The 24,681-nt window shown below is 45.1% G+C and overlaps 1 protein-coding gene across 1 annotated transcript in view; it reads right to left on the reverse strand.

The window, feature by feature from the left end:
- The window catches only part of LOC117528620 (axin-2-like), a 510,972-nt gene that overhangs the window by 332,391 nt on the left and 153,900 nt on the right, over window positions 1–24,681 (reverse strand). Inside the window, exon 18 of the mRNA XM_034191241.1 lies at window positions 43–175. Coding sequence (XP_034047132.1) covers window positions 43–175 — 133 coding nt within the window. The remainder of the gene's footprint in view (window positions 1–42; window positions 176–24,681) is intronic.

Here is a 24,681-nt window from a genome sequence, read left to right on the forward strand (position 1 = left end):
CTTTAAATATGGTTGTGTATTCAAGTTCTGTGCACATCAGACCTGGACCTTCATGTCGGCACACGTCTTCTCGGAGTCGAGTTCCACCTGTTTCTTGAGTTTAAGTGCAATTTCTGCCTGCTGAATCTGCTGCCTGTGGTTCTCTCTATCGAGGTTCAAGAGGCTCTCAGTCTCCCTTCAAACAAAAGACAAGTACACAAAAATTAATACATGGAGTGACAGAAAAACAACCACACTTCACAGTGGTTTTCTGAAATCATTACTCAACTGATAAAGTTTCCAAAAAGGTATTGTCACCAAGAACACAGTAAAATCACCAGTGTTAAATTCACACTGACAATGAACATATGGTCCCACTCTGGCCAAAGTAGAACCATATGCACACTGGCAGTGTTAATTTAACACTGTCAGGGTTAGTTTTACACTGGTGATTTTACTGTGCACGTAAAATAGAAAGTAAACCAGCCAGGGTGAGAAGTGGTTCAAATAGTGTCTCTTATTTGTAATCCACCAATTCAAGAGCACCTTGAATCCTAAACCATTTGAAACCATCTTTTCTATGGGTTGTAGCTCAATTTGAGGCTAATTAATGTCAGGAAATCTGCTGTTTGGATGGTCTTCATTAAATCCGAGTTCAACCTCAGAGGCAGTGAGGCATTACTGAAGATCAGAATGGCTTCTGAGGTGTCCATGAGTGGAAGAAGGCACGAAACACACGCAAAAAAACCTGATAGGAGACTGATGGGAAAAGTACATTATATTGTGAGCTGCTCATCCAAATACTGCATGCACGAGGTGTAATTTAGAATCATTATGCCACCACACTGTTGTGTGGGCCGCTGAAGAGGAGGTACTGCTGGCCCACCACCACCAGTCGGCGCCCTGCTTGGAGTGCGGGCTTCAAGCATGAGAGGGCGCCGGAGCCACTGGAAGTGACAGCTGTCACTTGTCAACCACACCAGCTGTCTCTCATCAACCACCTCATAAGAAGCGGATTACAACTCCACCTCCTCGCCGAGAAATCATCTACCAGTAGAGGTAATCTTCTCTGCTGTACTTTCTGAGTGTTTTTTCAAATTGTGATCTTTGTGCAGCCGTACACCTGTGAAGTCTGTTGGAGATTGGATTGGCGGATAGTGAGAGGACGACGGTCTTCGTCTCTCACTCCATCCAGAAGAGGGACAAACAGGAGCTGCACGAGTGATAACGTATCTGGAGGTGGAGGTTTTCCCTCCCGGAGGAATTGTGTGTAAAGGTTGCTGGGCGTGAGGACTCACACTCACCGTCATCTGTTTCTTGTCTGCCAGCAGTACCAGGGCCGACAACGGAGGACAGAGACCACCTGGGGACTCAGGACTTGGCGGCTCCGGTGTTCTTCAGGCCGTTGGTGGTGGAAGCGGTGTGGGCCCCGGCTCTTCGATCACCAGAGGTCTCCTATCTTCGAGCCTGCCCACAGTCCTCTTATGTACAATTGGCATCCATTATTTTTCTGTCTGTATTCCGTTGTGTGCCTTCACAACATTAAGTTGTTACTCCTTTTCTTATCCATTGTCCGTTCATTTGCGCCCCCTGTTGTGGGTCCGTGTTACGACACCTTCACAACACACACAATACATCCAGTAAGTTGGTGTGACAGCTTGTCTTCCATGACCTTATGTTGTTGCTATTGCTGGCACCTGTCAGGTCATAGCGCTGAAACCTGACTGCAATGACAGGCTGAGACACGCTCATACTGAGAGCTGTCAGAGAACCTGCTACAAGGCCCAATCACAGCATTGTATGCAGCATCATCAAGCAGCTGTCCAGCTTAAGGTGTGCAGCAGAAATAGTTCTCTAGAAAATACAGCTGATTATGCCTGTTTTCTGCACTGTCTGGCTGGAGGAGACTTTTCCTGCCACCTCCTTAGAAATGAACGTGCCAACATTGTGTAGGTATTTACAAGTAGTCCTTGCACACAGAAAGTAGGAGGAAGTGAGTTTTTTTTGTTCAGTGAGCGAGATAAAAAAAAAAAAAAAAGCAGGAATTCAGATGCTCTAGACTTAAAGGAGACCTGCATTGAAAAAAATGCAGTCAGATTTTTTGAACAAAAAATGACTTACATTTACACATGAGATCCTTCTGAATGTAGTAAAGTAAATCTGCAAGCCCAGATCTGTCATTCAATGGAGAAATCTTCATTTGAAAATGACAAATTTACAGCTAACATTTAGCCCTCCGCAAATTGTCCCTCTCATCATGGACGCTGCCGAGACGTCACGGACAAGACCCTCTCCCAGCATGCACTGCGGCAATTGTAATTTGTGGATTTACGTCAGTTTGCATCTGCACCTTTTTCTTGTCTTATACGGAAGGATCTACTTTTTTAAAGCTTCATATTGTCTTGCGGCACGTTTGGTGAGTACACATTTCTTTTATTTGTGCTTGAAAATTATTTTGGGGGACTTTTTCATACGCCCGTTTGATTGAGTGGTGTCGCAATAAAAATCTACTGTCTTTCGCCTCCAGTACCATCGCGGGATATGGAGGCGAGACCCGCAAAGAATCCCAGTCATTAAAAATATATAAACCTCTCTCAGCGTCCATGGAGCTCTGGGGCTCCGATTGCCGAGACGTGGGGTGCTGTGGATTTTTCCGCAAGAAGTCTGTCCTTGCAGCAACAGGTGTACTGGCCGTTTCGCATTAAAACAGCGAGCGTAATCTCAGGACTTGTGCCAAGTGTGCTGCAGCTCCATTCAGTAGACAGAGAGGTGATGCCGGTGTTGTGCGCTGAATCTGGCACAATACCGGCTGCAAAGCAGACACGGGAGATGTGAGTGGCCCGCGTCAGCGGTTAAAGAGCTCGTTAACGAGCCCGCAGACTTAATAAGCGCAGCGGAGGCAGAGAGCGGGAGAGGAAGAATGGCGCCCGCTGTCGATGTCGTTGCTGATCTGAGCACACAGATCTGTATCTCACATTCATTGCAGCTTACTTTTGGATGTTGAAACCAGGACGTGTATAAGTAACATTACTAACAGATAAAATCAATTTCAATGCGGGATCGGACTGAAGGCGGGAGCGCATCGTCTTGTCCCTGACGTCATGGAAATGATACAGCTGTACAAACTGTTTTCACAGAGGGCTAAATTTTAGCTGCAAATTTGTCATTTTTAAATGAAGATTTCTCCGCTGAATTACAAATTTGGGCTTACAGATTTACTTTGCATTCACAAGGGTCTTATAAATACATATCAGCTATTTCTTTCTGAAATCTGACCACATTTATTTCAATGCAGGTCTACTTTAAGACAAACAGATGGTGGACCAAGAAGCTCCAGACTGACAACGGCTGGTGGACCACTGCATATTCACAACACATAGCTTGTTAGCAAACATGAACTGTATTCAATAATGCAGGAGGACTAAAACTTGTGTGTGTTTGTATTTTAAAATAATAATAATAATAATAATAATAATAATCCCTCTCTGGGAACCATCACCTTACTGTGGTGGAGAGATTTGTGTGCCCCTATGAACCTGGGAGCTGTGTTGTCTGGAGCTTTTGTGCTCCTGGTAGGATCTCCAATGGCAAATTGGTCTCAGGCGAGGGGCCAGACTAAGAATGGTTCACAATGACACCATGGAAAAATGAGGAAGAGGAAACATGAACTTGCCCAGAAAAAACCCGGAGTCCCCATCTGGAGCCTGGCCCAGACGGAGGGCCCATTCACAAGTGCCTGGTGACCAGGCTTGACACAGAGCACGACCGGGCTCAGCCCAAATGGGCAACATGGAAGTTCCATCGCCACTCTGTGAGCTCACCACCCACATTGGGAACCGCTGGGGTTGGGTGCCTTGTCCCATGGTCACCAGTGAAAATCGAGGACCTTGACAAACCAGACAAGGGCAGCAGAGGCTAGCTCTGGGGGGTGTGAAATGTCACCTCGCTGTGGGAGAAGGAGCTGGAGCTTGTCCGAGAGGTAGAGTGCCACCGGTTAGATCTGGTGGGCCTTGCCTTCACACACAGCCTTAGCTCTGGAACCACTCTCCTTGATAGGAGTTGGACCTTATTCTTCTCTGAAGTTGCCCAGGGTGTAAGGCACCAGGTGGGTGTGGGGATACTCACGAGTCCCTAGCTGAGTGTTGCTATGTTGGAGTTTACCCCAGTAGAGAGGGTAAACTATGACTGTTGTTTGTGCGTATGCACCAAAGTAACAGCCTTATTGGAGTCCCTGATTGGAGGCCTCTATGGGGCTTTAGTGGAGGACTTCAACGCACATGTGGGCAATGAGAGAGACACCTAGAGAGGTGTGATTGGGAGGAACAGTCTTCCTGATCTAAACCAGAGTGGTCATTTATTATTGGACATATGTGCTAATCCTGGACTGTCCAGAACAAATACCATGTTCAAACATAACGATGCTCATAAATGTACCTGGTACCAGAAAACCCTAGGCCGAAGGTCTATGATTGATTTTGTAACTGCATCATCTGATATGAAGTCGCATGTTCTGGACACTTGGATAAAGAGAGGGGCAGAGCTGTGAACTGATCACCATCTCATGGTGAGTTGGATCAAAGGGTGGGAGAAGACTTTAGAGAGACCTTTTAAGCCCAAACAGATAGTCCGGGTAAACCGGAAATGTCTGGAGGAGCCCACTGTCTGACAGAGCTTCACCTCACACCTCCGGCAGAGCTTTTCTGGCATCCCTGTGGAGGTTGGGGGCATTGAACCAGAAAGAGCAACGTTCAAAGCTTCCATTGCTGAAACTGCAGCAGGGAGCTATGGCCCAAAGGTCTTAGGTGCCTCAAGAGGCAGCAACTCTTGAACACTGTGGCGGACACCAGTGGACGCTGTGAGGTAGGCAAAGCAGCGGGTGTGGGAGGAGTTTGGAGTATCCATGGAGAAGGACTTTCGGTCGGCACCAAGGGGCTTCTGGCGTACCATGAGGCACCCCAGTAGAGGAAAACTGGGAACCATCCAAGCTGTCTACAGTAAGGACAGGACTCTGTTGACCTCAACAGAGGAGGCAACCAGGCACTAGAAGGAACACTTTGAGGAACTCTTGCATCAGACTGGAGTGCCCTCTGTAATAGGGGCAGAGCTGGAAGCTGAGGGGGGACGTCATTTGCAGCAGCCACTGGTGGAAAGTCACTGAGGGGGAAATCATTGATGTAAGATTTCCCTGGTGGAAGTCACTAAGGTAATCAAACAATTCCGCAGTGGCAAAGCCTGGGGGTTGATGAGATTCGTCCAGAAATGCTGAAGGCTCTGGGTGTGGAGGGACTGTCTTGGATGAGATGTTTCTTCAACACTGCATGGAGGTCTGGGACAGTGTCTAAGGAGTGGCAGACAGAGTTGGTGGTCTCCATATTTAAAAAAGAGACAGAGAGGGTGTGTCAGTTCCAGGGGCATCAGACTACTCAGCTTCCCTGGTAAAGTCTACTCCAGGGTGCTGGAAAGGAGGGTCTGGCCGACAGTCAAACCTCAGATTGAAGATGAACAATGTGGATTCCATGGCTGTGATCCTGAAGGGGGCCTATAAGTAGCCCATCCAGTCTACATGTGTTTTGTAGACTTGGAGAGGATGTATGATCAGGTATACTGGGAGATGCTGTACAAGGTGCTGCGGGAGTATGGAGTGAGGGGGTCCAGTTCTCAGCAGTAAGTCGGACCCGTTTCCGGTGGGGGCTGGCGTCCACCAGGGATGCACCTTGTCACCAATCTTGTTTGTGATATTCATGGACAGGATATCAAGGCATAGTCGGGGGAGGATATTCAGTTTGGTGGGCTCAGGGTCTCATCACTGCTTTTTGCAGATGATGTGGTCCTGTTGGCTACATCGGCCTGTGATCTCCAGCACTCACTGGGTTGTTCACAGCCGAGTGTGAAGCAGCTGGGATGAGGATCAACACCTCTAAATCTGAGGCCATACCTCTCAACGGGAAATTGATGGGTTGCCTACTCCGGGTAGGGAATGCGGTAGGACCCAGGTGAAACAGTTCAAGTACCTCTGGGTCTTATTCACAAGTGAGGAGACAATGCAGCGTGAAATTGGCCAGAGAATCGGTGCAGCAGGGATGGTATTGCATTTGACACCCTCCTCATCAACCGCCAACTGGGGATGAATGCACTGTTTTGTTGGCTACTGGCGGGACTGGCATCCCTGGCACCACCAGCAGCATGAAGCTACCAGAGAGTGTCTACAGAATATGTCAGTAGCTCTGCCGGATTGCTGGAGTATAATTGCTGAGTTCAGCAGGTGGGAATAAGGGGATTATTTGGTGATGTTCCAAGATTTAGACCAGATCCAACATGAGGCGCATTCAGCGGCGGACTGTAGACGTTTGGTTGCGACTTGCATGCTGCAGTTGACGAGGGCTAACTGAGATAGAAGAGACTGTGGACTGCCCTATGAAGGCTTTTTTTCTGTTTGTATGCGTTCCTGCCATGGGAGAGTGAGTTCCACGAGGTGCACTGGCTTGCTTGCATCTGACCACATTATGAGGTCAGGTTGCTCATTGGTATTAACAATGTGGATTGGAAATTTCAGAGCTACACTGAGGTCAACGGAGACCTTCGAATCATGAGAACCACTAAGGAGTTTCGAGTGCTTTGCTCTCCGAGTGTGGTGGAATGGACATGTGCCCTCTTTGCAAAAGGTGATTTGGGATTTGGGGTCCTTGACTGGTTGACTGTTGAAAGTGTCACATTGGGTCCTGATGATGTCTGCCACTTCCTCCAGGACTTGGTTGTGGTGCCATGTGTACATCTGCAGGGAGTGGCTGCAAGCTGACAGCACATGATGGAGTGTGCCATGTTCCTTATGGCACGTGGCACAAGCATCCAAGTTCAGTATATCTCCAAAGTTTCAGATTTGTTGCAGTTGATAAAAGGTCGTAGACCGAGTAGAGTAGGGATGAGACCATTAGGAGTTCCATTTCCATTAGCATTATCCATGTGAGCTTACTAGGTTCTGCACTGACCCAGGTTGTCCAGGCGCATTGCTTGGCTTGGCTGGGTGTGACAGTGATGCACTTCTCCTCTTTGAAGGATTGTAGCTCTTCGATTGTCATCTCACATCGGCCTTTGGGTCCTTGAGCAGATAGCCATGTATGCGAGGTATTGCCCGAGCCTGCTCATCCATTTTGTGTGGCTCCAATGAACTCCTTGGTGTGGAGCCCAGCCTCAGCTTTGTCGACTGTGGACTTAGACAATTTGGTGCCAGTTCAGACATGTGGCTGGACCTCATGAACCACTTGATCGGGCGGGTCATTGAGCATCATGTGTAGGCGGGCTTTCCCCACTTTCCCCAAAGTGCTTGCTGATGCATTGTTGGATAGTCTCGACCCTCGCTAAAGAGATCTCATAGACCTGTAGTGGCCAACGTAGGCATGGGTGTAGACCATGTTTGAAACAACACACTTTGAACTAGCCAGGAAGGTCACTCTTGTCAAAGGTTCCAAGTCCCTCCGTAGTTTGTTTTTGGACTTCTATGCCTCTGTGGCGATCCTTGAGTGGGAATGCTCCAGGCATCCAGGTAAGCTGGTGTCGCCAACCGAATGTTCCCCCTAAAAATCGGTCCACCCTGCCTTCACTGCGTATGCATCATTTCAAAGTGTCAGCAGCAATTCATCGATTATTGCCTCATTTCTGCTTAAAACTGCACTCCACTTCTGGTTGCCAGATGTAGGGAGAGGACGCACTCCAGAAGGCTCCTGGATCACTTTCTGCTACTTTTTTATCTTACCAACCATTCTCTCAGAAGCTCAACATAATATTTCTTATGCGACTTGTGTATGGGTTTATCTTGCAAAAATGACCAATTCTAAGAACCTTAAATCGACCGTGCATACCCCAGCTACATGTGCAGCCACGAGCGCTGCAGGGAAGCAAGCATCGTTTTCGGCTAGCAGCCCACTGATATCGACCAAAGCTTCAACATCTGAAGAACCCGCAATGTCTGCGCCCATTGCCATGGACTAACTGTCTGCAGAATGTGCAAAACAGAGGACCTTACTCCAGGATGACATCTCATCCTGGACCACTACAGGATTCACTTAAAATGACAGTGGATTCTTTTCAAAAACGCCTTACCTCTGTAACAGCTGGGGACAATTTTGAATGTTTAGCAGCAGCAGAGTCGACCATCATTAAGCTTCAAACCCAAAACCAATCTCTCCTGGACAGACTGGACAATCTCGAGAACTGTTCACAGAGAACCAACCTCTGTATAATAAACATCCCTGAAGGCAGCAAGGACAGTAAAGTTCAGTCTGTTTTTCAACCTAAATATGAGAAGTTTGTCAGACTGGTTGTTTTAATGTTACTGTTAATGTTACTGTTTTAATGTTAATGTACTTTTAATGTTACTGCCATATTTGGTGTAATGGATAGAAGACATTGTACAATACCACATGGACATGAAAATATAGTTGCTTTTACAACATTACTTGCAGGGAGAAGAATATTTCTAGATTGGAAATACAAAAAGCCACCTAAAGTATCTTTGTGGTTGAGTGACCTCATGCAGTTTACACAGTTGGAAAAGATAAAATACTCACTCCATGGCTCTAGAGACAAATTCCTCACCATCTGGGACCTGATGTTGACATATTTGGAAGGACTCAAACTTCTGCCAAATGTAACTTAGTGGCGGTCCTATGCTTTCACCAAGAATGCATAGATGTCTGCTCAATAACAGCACTGGACAATTACTATTTATTTTTCTTTTATTATTGTGTCTATTTCCTTACCTTGATGGATTTTAAATTTGCTAATCTGGAACAGTGTACTTCAAGGGTATTTTTTTTTTAGGTAGGCGGGAGGGTGGGATGGGTGTGTGGTTAAGTTCATCAAGTTAATTATGTGTGTGTGTGTGTATAAAAAAATGGAAATGTCAATGATTGTACATACTTTTACTATTTTGTCTGACAACATTTCTGAATTAAAAGAATAAAAAAAAAACTGCACTCCAGTTATCATCTATCTCAGTGACAGATATCTGAAGCTTTAGTACAACAATCATTTCCACATAAATTCAGCACGTCTGAGATTGACTCTCTACACCCAAAGCGATCAAAGGAAATAATGTGATTATTAACCATCAGATGACAAAGTAAAAGTCAGTTTTAAGCAGAAATTAGGGCATTTTAAGCAGAAACGGGGTGATAATCAGTAAAATACTGCTGACGCTCCGAAATGACGCATGCGTAGCAGCACGTCAGACTGTAGGAGATCCCGTTCATCATGGTGGTGCGAGCACCACGTTTGGAAAAAACAATGAGACGTCACTGAAAAGAAAATGCCTACAAGCCACTCAAATTTACATAATGGAAGACATTTTCCAAGATGGCTGACTTGCTTCGTATGAACACTCTTCTTTCGATGATGAATATGATTAGAGATGACTGTAACTACCATAAAAGTAATTTGAGGTGGAATATGCTAAATGAAAACTGTCACAGAGAGGAAGGGGTTCAAAACGTCCCTGTTGATCTCAGAGAAATTAGGTGATAATAAAAGTAATTGCACAGCGTAGCATGAATGAGTTTTAACAAGAAAACAGATGAAAGCCAGGCTCCCACAATGCCTGCTGGCAAACTGTTGCTGAAATTTCACATCTAAGTAAAATTCTTCTTTGTTCGACTCCGCTAACTGTATAAATGGTGACACAACAGACAAAGTTGTGCTGCAATGCAAGTGAAGTTTGAGCGCATGCACTGGTGCAACGCTTCGTTGAATCCACCACACCACGGAACCACCCTGGGTCCTGTAAGGCAACCACACAGGCAGAAAACCAGTCCATCAGCAAATCTGGAAAGTACAGTGAAACACTGAAACCGACACCGTATAAACCAGATAGACACTCACCAGACAAAAGCAAAAGTCCCAATGCTTTTATATGGTTTTCCATGTAATAAACACTATATACGAGGTCTATTAGAAAAGTATCCGACCTTATTATTTTTTCAAAAACCATATGGATTTGAATCACGTGTGATTACATCAGACATGCTTGAACCCTCGTGGGCATGCGAGAGTTTTTTCACGCCTGTCGGTTACGTCATTCGCCTGTGGGCAGTCTTTGAGTGAGGAGTCGTCCACCCGCTCGTCGATTTTTTTCATTGTTTAGGAATGGCTCAGAGACTGTTGCTTTGTTTGATAAAAAATTTTTCAAAACTGTAAGGCACAACTGAGTGGACACCATTCAATAAATTCAGCTGGTTTTCGGTAAAAATTTTAACGGTTGATGAGAGATTTTGGTCTGGTAGTGTCGCCGTAAGGACGGTCCACGGCGCCTGACGGCGATCTGCGCTTCGAAGCGGCAGCGTCTTGCCGTTTCAAGTTGAAAACTTCCACATTTCAGGCTCTGTTGACGCAGTAAGTCGTCAGAGAACAGAGAACTTTCAGAAGAAGTCGGCATGAGGAGTTCGGACATTCCATTGTTAACGGTCATTTTGTAATGAAAGAACGTGCGGGCAGAGTCGCATGTCGGGCTGGACCCGACCGCGGGGGGTAGCGGCAGGAAAAACACCTCCGTTGGAAATCTTAACGGGCAAGTTGGAACATGCCCAAGCTGTTAAACAATTTCTCAGTTACTCACTTGTTGAAAGCCATTAAAAGCCGCCTGAATTCTACAAATGGTTTTCAACACGGAGGTGTTTTTCCTGTCGCGGCGCACACAGATTTGCCGAGTCGTCACGGAAACGACTTGGCGAATTTGCGCGTACGTCTTTCATTAAAAAAATGTCCTTAAACAGTGGAATGTCCGCATAAATTCCTCATGCCGGCCTCTTCTGAATCTTCTCTGTTCTCTCACGATATCCTGGGTGAATTAAGCCTTAAATTAGGATGTTATCAGCTCGAAACAGGCCGACGACAGCGCCTGGAAGCGCTGCAGGACGTCCCGCTCCGTGGGAAGTCCTTACACCGACAGAAACACCCCATAATCTCTCATCAGCCGTTAAACTTTTCACAGAAAACCAGCTTAGTTTCTCGAATAGTGTCCACTCAGATATTCCTCACAGGTCCAGAAAAAATTTTGATAAAGCAACGCGCGCCGTCTCGAGCAGCGTGTGAAACAAAGGAATTCAGCCGAGAGGGCGGGACCACATCTCACTCAAGGCCTGCCCACAGGGAAATGACGTCACCGACACGCGTGAAAAAACTCACGCATGCGCACGAGGGTTCAAGCATGATTGGTGTAATCGCATGTCATTCAAATCCATATAGTTAAAAAAAAAAAATAAAAGGGTCGGTTTATTATCTAAGAGACCTCGTATAATGGATTTGTATGATGACTTTTCGCTCACATCGGACAAAACATCCCATCCGATCACAATGTATTTCCATTAAAAACCCCTCGCACATAGCAGACAGAGTAGTCTGAGCCTTCCCAATAACAGAGGTATGAAATGAACTTTAGCACTGACCTTCGCCGATTCGAGGAAAGTGGGTACTGCATTTCTGTGAGTAAAAGACCGACCGTTTATTTTTTTTCAAACCATGCTCGGATGAGGGACCTACAACACCAATTCCAATGAAGTTGGGACGTTGTGTAAAATGTAAATGAAAACAGAATACAATGATTTACAAATCCTCTTCAATCTATATTCAATTGAATACACCACAAACGCAAGATATTTAATGTTCAAACTGATAAAATTTATTGTTTTTGTGCAAATATTTGCTCATTTTGAAATGGATGCCTGCAACATATTTCAAAAAAGCTGGGACAGTGGTATGTTTACCACTGTGTTACATCACCTTTCCTTCTAACAACACTCAATAAGCATTTGGGAACTGAGGACACTAACTGTTGATGCTTTGTAGGTGGAATTCTTTCCCATTCTTGCCTGATGTACGATTTCAGTTGTTCAACAGTCCAGGGTCTCTGTTGTCGTATTTTGCACTTCATAATGTGCCACACATTTTCAATGGGCGACAGGTCTGGACTACAGGCAGGACAGTCTAGTACCCGTACTCTTTTACTACGAAGCCACACTGTTGTAACACATGCAGAATGTGGCTTGGCATTGTCTTGCAGAAATAAGCATGGACGTCCCTGAAAAGATGTTGCTTAGATGGCAGCATGCGTTGCTCCAAAACCTAGATGTACCTTTCAGCATTGATGGTGCTATCACAGATGTGTAAGTTGCCCATGCCATGGACACTAACACACCCCCAATACTATCACAGATGCTGGCTTTTGAACTTTGCGCTGGTAATAATCTGGATGGTCTTTATCTTCTTTTGTCTGGAGGACACAACGTCCATGATTTCCAAAAACAATTGGAAATGTGGACTCATCAGACTACAGCACAGTTTTCCACTTTGTGTCTGTCCATTTCAAATGAGCTCAGGCCCAGAGAAGGTGGCGGCGTTTCTGGATGTTGTTGATGTATGCTTTCACAGAGTTTTAACTTGCACTTGTAGGTGTAGCGACTAACTGTTAACTGACAATGGTTTTCTGAAGTGTTCCTGAGCCCACCCGGTAAGATCCTTTACACAATGATGTTAGATTTAATGCAATGCCGCCTGAGGGATAGAAGGTCACGGGCATTCAATGTTGGTTTTTGGCCTTGCCGCTTACGTGTATAAAGTTTATGATAAAAATAAGATTATATTATGGACTGTAGATGATGGAATCCGTAAATTCCTTGCAACTGAATGTTGAGAAACATTGTTCTTAAACTGTTAGACTATTTTTTCACGCATTTGTTCACAAAGTGGTGATCCATGTTTGCTTGTGAATGGCTGAGCCTTTTGAGGATATTCTTTTTAAACCCAATCATGACACTCACCTGTTTCCAATTAACCTGTTCACCTGTGGAATGTTCCAAACAGGTGTTCTCTGAGCATTCATCAACTTTCACAGTCTTTTGTTGCCACTGTCCCAGCTTTTTTGAAATGTGTTGCAGGCATCCATTTCGAAATGGGCAAATATTTGCACAAAAACAAAAAGGTATATCAGTTCGAACATTACATACGTTGTCTTTGTGGTGTATTAAATTGAATATGGGTTGAAGAGGATTTGGGAATCATTGTATTCTGCTTTTATTTACATTTCACACGTCCCAACTTCATTGGAATTGGGGTTGTAAATGAGGCAGGGTATAATTCAAGGTCGGTGAATATTAGCAAAATGCTACTTGTTGCGTGCAATGTAATATGGTGTTAAGTTTCACACATATCCCTGGGTGTGACAAACCAAAGAGCTTTAGATCAGAGCTCTCTGCGTGGCTTCAACTTCTCCCCGCAGCCTGAAGTGCACCTGCTAAATGACTGACATTGCAAAGGGCTGTGATTTGTCACTTTTCTGGTTTCACTCCTTCCTCTCCCATCATATTATAAAAGTTTTTGCAGTGCACCCGCTGATTACATTTCGATCATGGATCAAATACATTTAGCAGAAAAGTCCGCAAATATGACCAACTTTACAACAAGGAGTCAGAAAAAGACGCTTAAATGACCGCCGATTCATGGAGGAAAATTGCACACCTTACCTTTGGATTGGAGGTTGATGATTGTATAAAGAAACTTGTTGAGCTTGTGAACTTTAAAAGATTAACACTGACGTCATTGCATGGCCACAGAGTTGCAGAAGCATAAATCAGGTTTTAGAATTTTAAGGTACCACTACGTAGCTGACTTAAAAAAAGAGTGACTCAACCAAATGTAATCTTTTCATTGCAGATAATGTCCGGCGATAATTTAAGGCAGGCCTTTATTTTTTCAGACGAAGTTTGGACCCAGTCATCATGAAGCAGGTCGCGATTCAGGACTCCCCGTCGATCGTTAGGCACCTCCTGACTGTAACTAATCCATTACATACATATAACGGATTTCAATTATAACAGACAAAATTTGCTGGTCCATCTGAATCCATTACATGTGAGTTTACTGTAACCTGCAGTCAGATGAAGTGTGGGTGCCTCCTTGGTCTTCTCCAGCCATTGGGGTCCAGTACACCGGAAAAAGGTAAAATTTTACCAAGCATATTTGTCAGGAGTTACCCCAGATCCTGGTTTTAACTCTGTCTTTTAACCAGTGTCATGTGTTAATTTCTCCACCAGATGGCACCCTCAGTTATTTTTCATACCTGGATCAGATGAATGATTGATCATTGACAGACTATTTAAACCTTGACTTTCTGTTCAGTAGTTGCCAGACACTTGTGAGCACTGCCAGACTCTTGGAGACCTTCCAGATTCTTCCAGATCCATAATCCAGACTGTTACCAGAAGGACCAAGCCTGATTACCTCTCTGTGACTTTGACCGCATCTTCTTGGTGTTAGCTTCCCGCACCTAAGCTTCAAGTAACCTGGCCCCCCCTCTAATTCCCGTGTTAGAGCGAACTGTCTTTCCTGGCGTTCCAGACGATTCCTGCGTGGCTCCCATGCTGCCCTGGCTCCTGGTTCCTGGTTACCCGCACAGCTACGTCATTTTGGAACTCCTTGGCTCTCTGCTAAGAGCGCGACTCTGCTACACGCCAGTTAAGTTCCTCCTTGTCTCAGTGGGATTCCATTCTCACTTGTTCCTGTCTGTGACTGTGCTATGATAAAGAACTGTTCCAAAAACTCTTCTTAATAACTGCATGAACTCTGATATCAAACAATTAATAACCCAGCTGTATCAATTCCTGCTTAATTGGAACTGCATCACAACGCGCAGCACTTGACCTCTGGATACAATTTATGAACTGTGAACAATTCCTGACCAATAAATCTTATTTCTTAAGAAGAGAACATTGTTTCCTCACTTCTGAAGCAACCTGTGTTAAGCCTTTTGTGAACTGTGACTGTTTTGATGCTCCAGCGTTACAAGTGCATTCACTCACCCTGTGTGTCTTTATTCCCCATAGTTCCTAGATTCGAAGGCACTCCACCTGGTCCTAGTCCTTGAACCTTAAGTAATCATTCTCCTTCAAGACCAGCTTGGGATCCTGTAGCTCCGTATTTTCACCGCCAGGAGGCTGGCCATCTCTCCATACTGCAGGCACCCCAGCGCGGCTTCTTTTACTTATTGTTTATAAATAAATATATTTTCTTTTGTACACCTTCCCATGTCCAGCTCCCTGCATTTGGGTCCACTGCCTGAAACAGTCCGGTTCCGTCAGGATCCCCTAAGCATAACAGAAGTATCTGGCCACAAGATGGACCCAGCAGGAGACCCATCCAGCAGGCACTCAATCACCAAGGGCAATTCCTGGGAAAAAAATCCAGCAAACTATGGATGCCATGGGAACCCAAGTCCAGACTCTTTCAGCTCAGGTCACGCACTCTGACACCTTGATTTCTCAGCTTGCTGCTCAGGTTACACAGGCAGACACACGCATCACTCAGCTCACACAGCTAGCCACACATCTCACAGATTCTTCCAACAGAGCTTCAGTAGATTCCTCTGAGCGGCAAATAGTTCCTTCGTCCGCGAGCGTACCTTCGACTCCTGAGCCATTCATTTGTCATCCAGAACCATTTGCGGGCTGTGTTGAAACCTGTGCCACCTTTAGGATGCAGTGTTCACTTGTGTTTTCCCAGAGATCCTTGCAGCATGCCTCCGACAGCAGCCAAACTGCTTACATGATGAATCTGCTGCGCGTTGACACTCGTGCTTGGGCCACTGCTCTGTGGAGCAGCACATGTCCAGTTTTTGAGAATTTCTGATTTCTCTCGTGAGCTCTGTCTCATATTTGACCATCCGACCAATGCTTATACCGTGGCTCAGCGTGTTATCTCTTTGTCAGGAACTCCGGAGTGCAGCTGAGTTTGCAGTCGACTTCCGCATCCTCGCTATGGAGGTGGGCTGGGACTTGGCTGCTCTTCTGAGTATTTTTGTTGGGGGGCTCTCAGGTCCTCTCAAGGATGAATTAGCTATCCGAGATGATCCTGAGGACCTCGACAAATGAGTTTTCTTGGTAATCCGTTTAGATACCCGGTTGAGAGAGAGAGGCCTAGAAAAAAGTTGTGGGTCAGATAGGTCTGTTTCCACTTGGGCTCTGCTCCTGACTCGTCTAGGGCCATCTGCCCCATGCTCGGCTGAGTCTCCCTGATCCGGCTCGCCAGCTCCCCCTGCTGGCGAGCCTATGGAGCCTAGCAGGGCAAAATTGACCCCGATCAGCGAGCTCAGAGACTGGCAGCTGGAGTGTGTCTCCACTGCGGTACTAAGGGACATGTCTGCCTTCAACTGCCCGGTTCGGCCAGGGAAGGCTCATCCATAGATGCCGGGGTACGGGTAAGTCAAGCTAAATTCACAGGTGGATTATCTCGTCGCATCCAACTCCTGGCGATGAGCCTGTTTGGGACCTCATCAGTCTCTTTTCCAGCACTGGTGGACACCGGGGCAGAGGGTAACTTCTTTAGTGATAAGGCCATTGCTAAGGCCCGCATTCCTACCCTTCCTCTGTCCAAACCTTTATCTGTATCGTCTCTAGATGGAACCCCAATTCCGTCCATCACACATCAGACCAAACTGGTCACACTTATCGTATCAGATAATCATCGAAAAACAATCCAGTTCTTTGTAATTCCTTCCACCTCACCTGTGGTTCTGGGACATCCCTGAATAGTTGAACACCATCCCCGGATTGACTGGCCTTCCAGGTCAGTTACTCGGTGAGGTGAAGTGTGCCACCATGGGTGTCTATGTTTTTCGGTTCCACCCAGCGTTTCCACCAGTGGAATAGTCCATTCTGGGACATCCCTGGATAGTTGAGCACCATCCCCGGATTGACTGGTTGTCCGGGCCAGTTACTCAGTGGAGCGAAGCATGCTACCATGGTCTATGTTCTTCGGTTCCACCCAGCGTTTCCACCAGTGGGGTGGTCCATTCTCCTCCAGACCTGTCTTTGGGTCTGCCCGAGTACCACAATCTAGCTGAAGTGTTCAGTAAAGATCGTGCTCTCTCGCTTCCTCCTCACCGTCCGTATGACTGTGCCGTAGATCTCCTTCTGGGCGCTGAGATACCTTCCAGTCTGCTGTATAACCTCACACCAAGAATGAGAGGCTATGGAGCCCTATATCTGGGACTCACTGGCCGCTGGGTTGATCCGGACCTCGTCGTCACCCACAGGTGCCGGCTTCTTTTTCATGGGGAAAAAGATGGCACTTTGCATCCCTGCATTGATTTCCGGGGACTGAACAAAATAGTAAGTCCCTTCGGCTGCTCCCTTGTTTGCACTTGGGGTCGCCACAGCAAATCCAAGGTGGATCTGCATGTTGAATTGGCACAAGTTTTACGCCGGATGCCCTTCCTAACGCAACTCCACATTACATGGAGAAATGTGGCAGGGGTGGGATTTGAACCCGGAACCTTCTGAACTGAAACCAAGCGCATTAACCACTTGGCCACCACCCCTGCCTGGGGACTGAACAAAATCACATTATGTACTCGTTATCCGCTTTCCCTCTTCGAATTGCCGTTCAGTTCCTTGCATGGGGCCGCTAAATTCACCAATTTGGATTTACAGAACGCCTACCATCTGGTCCAAGTCCGGGAGGGGGATGAGTGGAAAACGGCATTCAATACTCCTATCGGTCATTTTGAATACCTCGTTACGCAATTCGGCCTGACAAACGCCCCTGCTACATTCCAGGCCCTCGTCAACGATGTCCTTCAGGATTTCTTAAACCGGTTCATCGACCTAGATGCCATACTGATCTTCTGACCTGATTCCAAGTCACATGTCTGCCATGTACGCCTAGTCCTCCAGTGACTCCTTGAGAACTGCCTTTCTGTGAAAGCCGAAAAATGTGAATTCAATCAGGAAACCATCTCCTTCCTCAGGTTTATCATCTCACCAAACCGCACTGAACAAGACCCGGCCAAGGTAACCACTGTCACTGACATGCAGTTGCAGCAATTTCTGGGGTTTGCCTATTTTTATCGACTGTTAATCCACAGGTATAGCCAGGTCGCAGCTCCACTTATCGCCTTAACCTCCTCAAAATTCTCCTTCAACTGGACACCTGCAGCAGACAACGTACTCCATATGCTCAAACACCACTTCTCCACAGCACCAATACTCACTCACCCTGACCCTGAGAAACATTTTTTTTTGTTGAAGTTAATGCCTCAGAGCAAGGGGTGGGCGCAGTGCTTTCCCAGAGGACTGTGGAGGACAATCGGATACACCCATGTGCCTTTTCCTCCCGGCGCCTAACGCCAGCTGAAAAAAATTACAATGTAGGCAACTGGGAATTGGTAGCCGTTACTGAAGCCCTGTCAGTATGGAGACACTGATTGGAGGGAGATGCAGTCCCATTCATTGTATGGACGGATCATAAGAACCTGGAATACATCAGAAGAGCAAAACGCTTAAACCCCGACAGGCCAGGTGGGCGCTGTTCTTCGCCCGGTTTCAGTTCACTATTATCTTCTGTCCAGGCAAAAGGAACGGCAAACCAGACGCCCTGTCCAGGATTTACCTGCCCACTACTTCCACAACTTCAGACACTCAAGGCTCCATTGTCCCGCAATCTACGGTTGTGGGGGCCCTGACATGGTAGGTGGACAAAGTGGTCCAAGAGGCTCTGTCTCGCCATCCTAACCCCGGCGGGGGACCTCCTGGCCATATCTTCATGGCCCCTGAGGACTGCTCAGCTGTATTCCAGTTCATTCACACCTCCAAGTTGCTACCTGGGGATTCACAAGACTGTAAACCTTATCTGCCACCGCTACTGGTGGCCATCCTGTCAAGCCGATGTACGTAGTTTTGTTCAAGCCTGTACAGTCTGTGCACGTGGGAAAACACTTCACTGGCCCCCTGTCGGCATACTCCAACCTCTTCCGCTTCCAGGCTGGCCTTGGTCCCACACAGGGCTTGATTTCATAACCGGACTCCAGGCTTCCCAAGGGAAAACCGTGGTTCTCACTGTCTCAGACCGGTTTTTAAAAGCTGTGCACTTTGTTGCCCTGGAGAAACTGCCTTCAGCCCAGGAGACTGCTGACCTCCTGGTTCACCACGTCCGCTGGCTGCATGGCATACCCCAGGACACAGTGTCTGACAGAGGTCCTCAGTGTACCTTCCCAGGTGTGGAGGTGCTTCTGTGATGCCCTGGAGGTCTCGATCAGCTTATCTTCCGGTTTCCACCTGGAGACGAATGGACAGATGGAAACAACCAACCAGGACCTTGAGACCATCCTCCGGTGCATGTCCGCTGACCATCCCTCTGACTAGCGCTCGTACCTTCCCTGGGTTGAATATGCCCATAATTGCCAAGTGTCCTCTGCCACCGGTCTGTCACCCTTTGAGGCCTCGATCGGTTATCAGGGCAGGAGGTGTGGTTATTATGAAATTGCCTTGCAAACTGAGTCTTCTAAACTGTCGCACAGGTATACTGGCCCATTCGTCAATGACAAGGTAGTAAATCCCACTGCCATGCGGCTCTGTCTGCCTCTGCACCTTTGGATTCATCCAGTCTTTCATGCTTCACAACTCAAGCCTGTCCATTCCAGTGACCTCTGTCCTCCCAGACCTGCTCCTCCTCCTGCCCGGATCATTGATGGCCATCCTGCCTGGCCTGTCACTAAAATCCTGGACGTCCGATGCAGGGGTCGGGACAACCAATATCTGGTGGACTGGAAGGGTTATGGACCAGAGGAGCGCCTCTGGGTGAAGAGGAACCATATCCTGGACCCTTCTCTTCAGAAGGACTTCTACCGGCATCACCTGGAAGGCGCCAGGGGGCTCCCGTTGAGGGGGGAGGGGTAATGTCAGGATTTCCTGCGGATCCTGGTTTTAACTCTTTTAGCCAGTCATACTTATGTGTTAATTTTTTTAATTTTCTATATGATTGCATCTTAAATGAAGTGTAGATTACATATTCTGATGAGAAATTAGCCAAATACACTCTTTTGAAGTATATACACACATTTCTCCAATGCCAAAGATGCCTATAACTGCTACAGAGTTGTCATCGGTGTCTTGGTGGATTCCCTCACTAGTCTCCTCCTTCCACAATCACTCTTGTGGAAAGAAAACTGGCTGTATAAGTGATGATTTGCAAAAACAATTATCCTTCTACCCAGTTTGTCCAATCACTTATGGCCTCTGAAAATCTAAGAACTGTGTATAAAAACGGCTGTAATTCCTAAATACTTAATACAATGTATTTAATTTGTTTGTTTACTCCATGAAAAAGCTGAAAGTTGACAACAAGCGCATCTTGACTGTTTCATTTCAGCAAAGCCATTGTGGTGGCGTAAATGGGCAAAGTTACAAAAATTGTGTCCCTGTTCAAATACCCATGGACCTGATTGCAGCAAATGTGGAAAAACTTAAATAGAGTGCAGATAAAAACAGCTAAACAAAAAGGAGGCAGTAAAAAGGCAAAGGAGAGAAACAGGAATGTGCAAGCTTTCGCTCCTCTTTATAGTGTTCTGTCTCTTTGTAATTTTGGTCTCTCTCATGTAGACATCAAACGAGACAGAAATTGTTTTTTCTCTCCCAATTTTGTGTACTCTGTAATTATTAATCAGTCTTGTTGCATGACCGCCTTCCAGGCTCAGACAGACACAAAGGATTTGCGGGAAGACTCGGATGGAAAAAGGAAGAGCGGAAACAGAGATGGAAGATGGAAAAGAGGATGCTACAGAAATAGCAACTTTTTTCAAATCTTCCAAGTCAGAGTAGACATGAACTGAGCACGCGCCTCGCCTGAGAGATGGGGAGGGTACACGTGGGTGTGTGATGGGTCTTTTCTTATGAGCCACAGACTGTGTGACTGACAGGTCTACTTAAGGAAAGCTCTGTGACTAAGTTAAAGTAATGTCAATTAAATGACAGAAAAGCCTTTTTATGCTGTAAAAGTTTAGAGCACACAGTATGTATGCTGACTTTCAGGAGAAAAACTGTGTGTGGTCACCAGCGCAGTAGACAGCATGTCACCATCAATAACAGAGTCATGAGAGCGAGATGAGAGGACAGAGAAAACGATACAGAAGAAAACGCAGGGGTGCCAGAGCCGGGGCGGCCCGCTGGCTTTAAATGGCTCTCTGGTCAGAAACGTGGAATGAGAGAAGACTTAAATTAAAGATGTGCCTTTGCTAAAGAGGAAGTCTTCTCATCCCTCGATCCAAAATGGTTCTTTAAAGTGGAGAAAGAGAGGGAGGTGATGAAGAGAGGAGCGTTTGTACTCCAAGGAGCTTCCATCATTCAGACAAACTTCAGGGATGCTGGGATGTTTCCTGGATAGCATGAACGATATGATGGATAAACAACATGTGATATTATATATTAGAGTTACATAACTGTACAGATAAAACTCAACATACACAAAAGCTACACTAAGTTCACAAGGCCAAAACTGGCTGAATATTTTACCCGGCAATTAATGCCATTTTATTTTATACCAAAATAAAAATAAATAAAAATAAAAATAATTATTACTAAAATAATTTATTTTTAATTGTATTTCTTCTTCAGCATTCTATAACTTGACCCTGATCCTAGACTTTGTACAAGGCAAGCTTAATTATGGACAGTGTCATGGATTAAAAAAACTAATAGTACTAAAATAAATTTTTGCCATGGGGTGCCTGAGTGTTGACGAGCCCTGTGGCTGGAAAAGACAAAGGGGACACCGACGCTACCAGAGATAGATGGTTACGATTGAGGGGTGGGATGGACCGGTTGTCTGCCTGGGTGGTTGCCATACAGGAGAAAGCACACAGAAGGCATAAGGATGCATTGCACCTGTTTGCACAATTATGTTAAGATTTCATCTCATGCTATTTATAATTGTTGATTTGCATATGTTTTCACGTTTGAATTTTGACTTGTGTTTTTAAAGGTGTTTTTATTGTCTTTCTATTCCAATGTTTCAATATTTTTACTATGGCAATACTTTGAAATTACAAGGGGCTCATATTATGAGATGCAATTGTTTCTCTCTTCTCTATAATTCTGACAATATCTTGATGGACAGACAAACAAGCATTTCTGACCCTATTCTTCATAGTAGAGCAAATAAAGATTTCCCAGAAAAAAATCGATTTTGTGCTCTTGGTCCTGAATCGTCCACATTCATATATAGGCATCATAACAAATATGACTGAATTTTATTTCACACAGATACTTATATTTTTTTTTCTCAGAAATGAACAAAAATGTAAAACCAACAAATGTCATGCAAACTTGCCGGGTAGTTTCAGTATCTCATATTTCCGAGAGTATACGTCAATTTTTTTTTTTTTACAACTCTGGGAAGTCCTGTGACTTATACACCAAAAAATCCTGTGTTCATGTTAAATAATAATAATAATTACAAGAACTGTTTATATAGGGCTTTCCCAAAAATCAAAGCACTAAACAGTCTCCAATAATGAAAGAATAAATGGCAATAATCAAAAGTATTCTACACCAATGTACAAAAATCTCAAATTAAAAAGGTGATCGTAAAGAAAAACTATACTCCATTGTGACTTATATTCCGGGGGGGCTCTCCTCCTTAAGAGGTGTGTTTTGACAAGTGTGACTTATAGTCAGGAAAATACAGTAATTCTGATGAAATAAAACACACACACACACACACAAACAGAGCGAGAGAGAGAGAGAGAGAGAGAGAGAGAGAGAGAGAGAGAGAGAGAGAGAGAGAGAGAGAGAGAGAGAGAGAGAGAGAGAGAGAGAGAGAGAGAGAGAGAGAGAGATTCCCTGCCTGATATTCAAGCAGGTCCCGGGAGTTGTGTAATCCTGGAATCACAATTTCAGAACAAAGGGAAGCTGTTGGACATGGATCCTCAATCTCATGTTTGTGATATGTGGATAAGTCTTGTGTTTGAGTTGCTGCTATGTGGCAAAATGTTTGTGGAGATCAGGGTAAATGAGAAATGTCAGGGACATTTAATATCCTGACAAAGGGCGGTTTAAGCTTTGGAGGTACATGTGTTAATGAGTGCCCTCCTTCTGCATTATGTAAATATTCTTTTCTTTTGACCAGAGTATTTACGTTATATGGGCAGTAATGTGGGTGGAACGCTGCAGGAAACAAACAACAATGCACGCTTGCATACGGACGCCTTTGGTCTCTTGTACGAGACGACGAATTAAAGCATATGTATACATTCTTTTGTGTGTAGGCGCACAAGGATAGCCGAGCATCTGCGTCAGTGAGCTCATTCAAACGGAATGATAACAAATCCACAGACACATCAAAGAGGCTTGGAAAAAAGAGGGAGCACATAAAGAGAGAGAAAATGCAAAACTGAAATATTCAGCACCATCTGAAGAAAAAAGTAGGCTTTGGTTTTCATCTGCCTCCCCAGAGAACGAGAAAGAAAATAAAATAGACAGAATAGGATAGAGACCACAAATACAACACAAAAGAGGAACGGCAAAAAATATATATGTAGTGAACAGAAAAAAGCTAGGGGAAAAAAAAAAAGAGCAGAAACAGAATCAATGATGATGGCTTTAAATAAAATAACAACAGTATTTCACATCATGTTACAGGATCAAAATGTCCACATCCAGAACCCTTTTCACCAAGATCCATGAAGACCGAGCCATAAGTAAAATGATAATTTACTGCACAATCCAGGTTCAAAGATGGGTTTGAGTAATCCTGCAAACTAATCAAGAAATCCCAAGTCCCTTGGCAGAGGCTTAGGAGTTGAGTCCATTTCAGCACGCTTTGAAGGTAAAGATGTCTTCTAAAGACCAGGGGACTCAAGTACAAAGACTATCGTGGACTTTCTACTAAAAGTTGGCGTATGCCAAAACCCTGAATCTGGCGTAAGCACAAAAATATTCAGATGTATGAAAGTGTGCATAGTCATGAATCCACGCACGTTCCGTTTGTACATCCCACTGAACATGGAATTGAGCGTGGAACCAAACTCCTCCCTGGCCACGCCCTACTTAAATATGCAATTTCATGTAAATAGGCCCTTTAAACAGGGATTCCCCACGACGTCACATCAGACAACATGAACACAGAAAAGAAATTATACTACAGATGACTGGAAATTACATGGAGACATGCAGGGACAGTTTATTGAGTACGCTGTTAAACTGATTAATCATGAAACTGGAAAAATGTTCCTGGGAGCTACAGAGTGTGTGTGTGTGTGTGTGTGTGTGTGAGGCCGACACGCAGAACAGTGCATACACAGTGACGTTAAAAAGGTGCGGCATGCCTCTGCTAACAGTGTAACATGCACAATTACACACATTTATTGACAAATACTGAACATAGGAAGCCTGTTAAGAAGCTCTGCAGCTCACAATCAAGCAAAATAAAAAAAGACAATAATAATAATGAAAAACATATTTGAATGCACACGTGTCCAAATGTGTCCGTGCTGGTTTTCATTCAGAACAATTACACGAAAAACTATTTTAATACAAGCCGCCCCCCATCACGTGCCGCGCCAGCTGTCCGAAGCACATTTGCACATCACATATGAGTTGAACACTGTTGGAACGAAAATGTTTCCTATTAACAGAAACAAATTCATCATGTGATGGCGCCTTAATAGCAATAGAGTCATTCCAGCTGGAATCATCAAATTTTGGAAAGGTTCCCCACCTGACCCCCTCAGTTTTGCCTGAAAAAAATATATGTGATGGATAATATAACTATTACACAATATCCAAAATTTCAGATCTCTACTCTGCATACTTTTCTCACAAAAAATTCCTAATTGGAGTAAAGTCCATTTTTATGCATTTTTTGGCGACATTGTCTAACTGACCATTT

The sequence above is a fragment of the Thalassophryne amazonica genome, chromosome 16 (genome assembly GCF_902500255.1).
Source record: "Thalassophryne amazonica chromosome 16, fThaAma1.1, whole genome shotgun sequence".
Lineage (NCBI taxonomy): Eukaryota > Metazoa > Chordata > Actinopteri > Batrachoidiformes > Batrachoididae > Thalassophryne > Thalassophryne amazonica.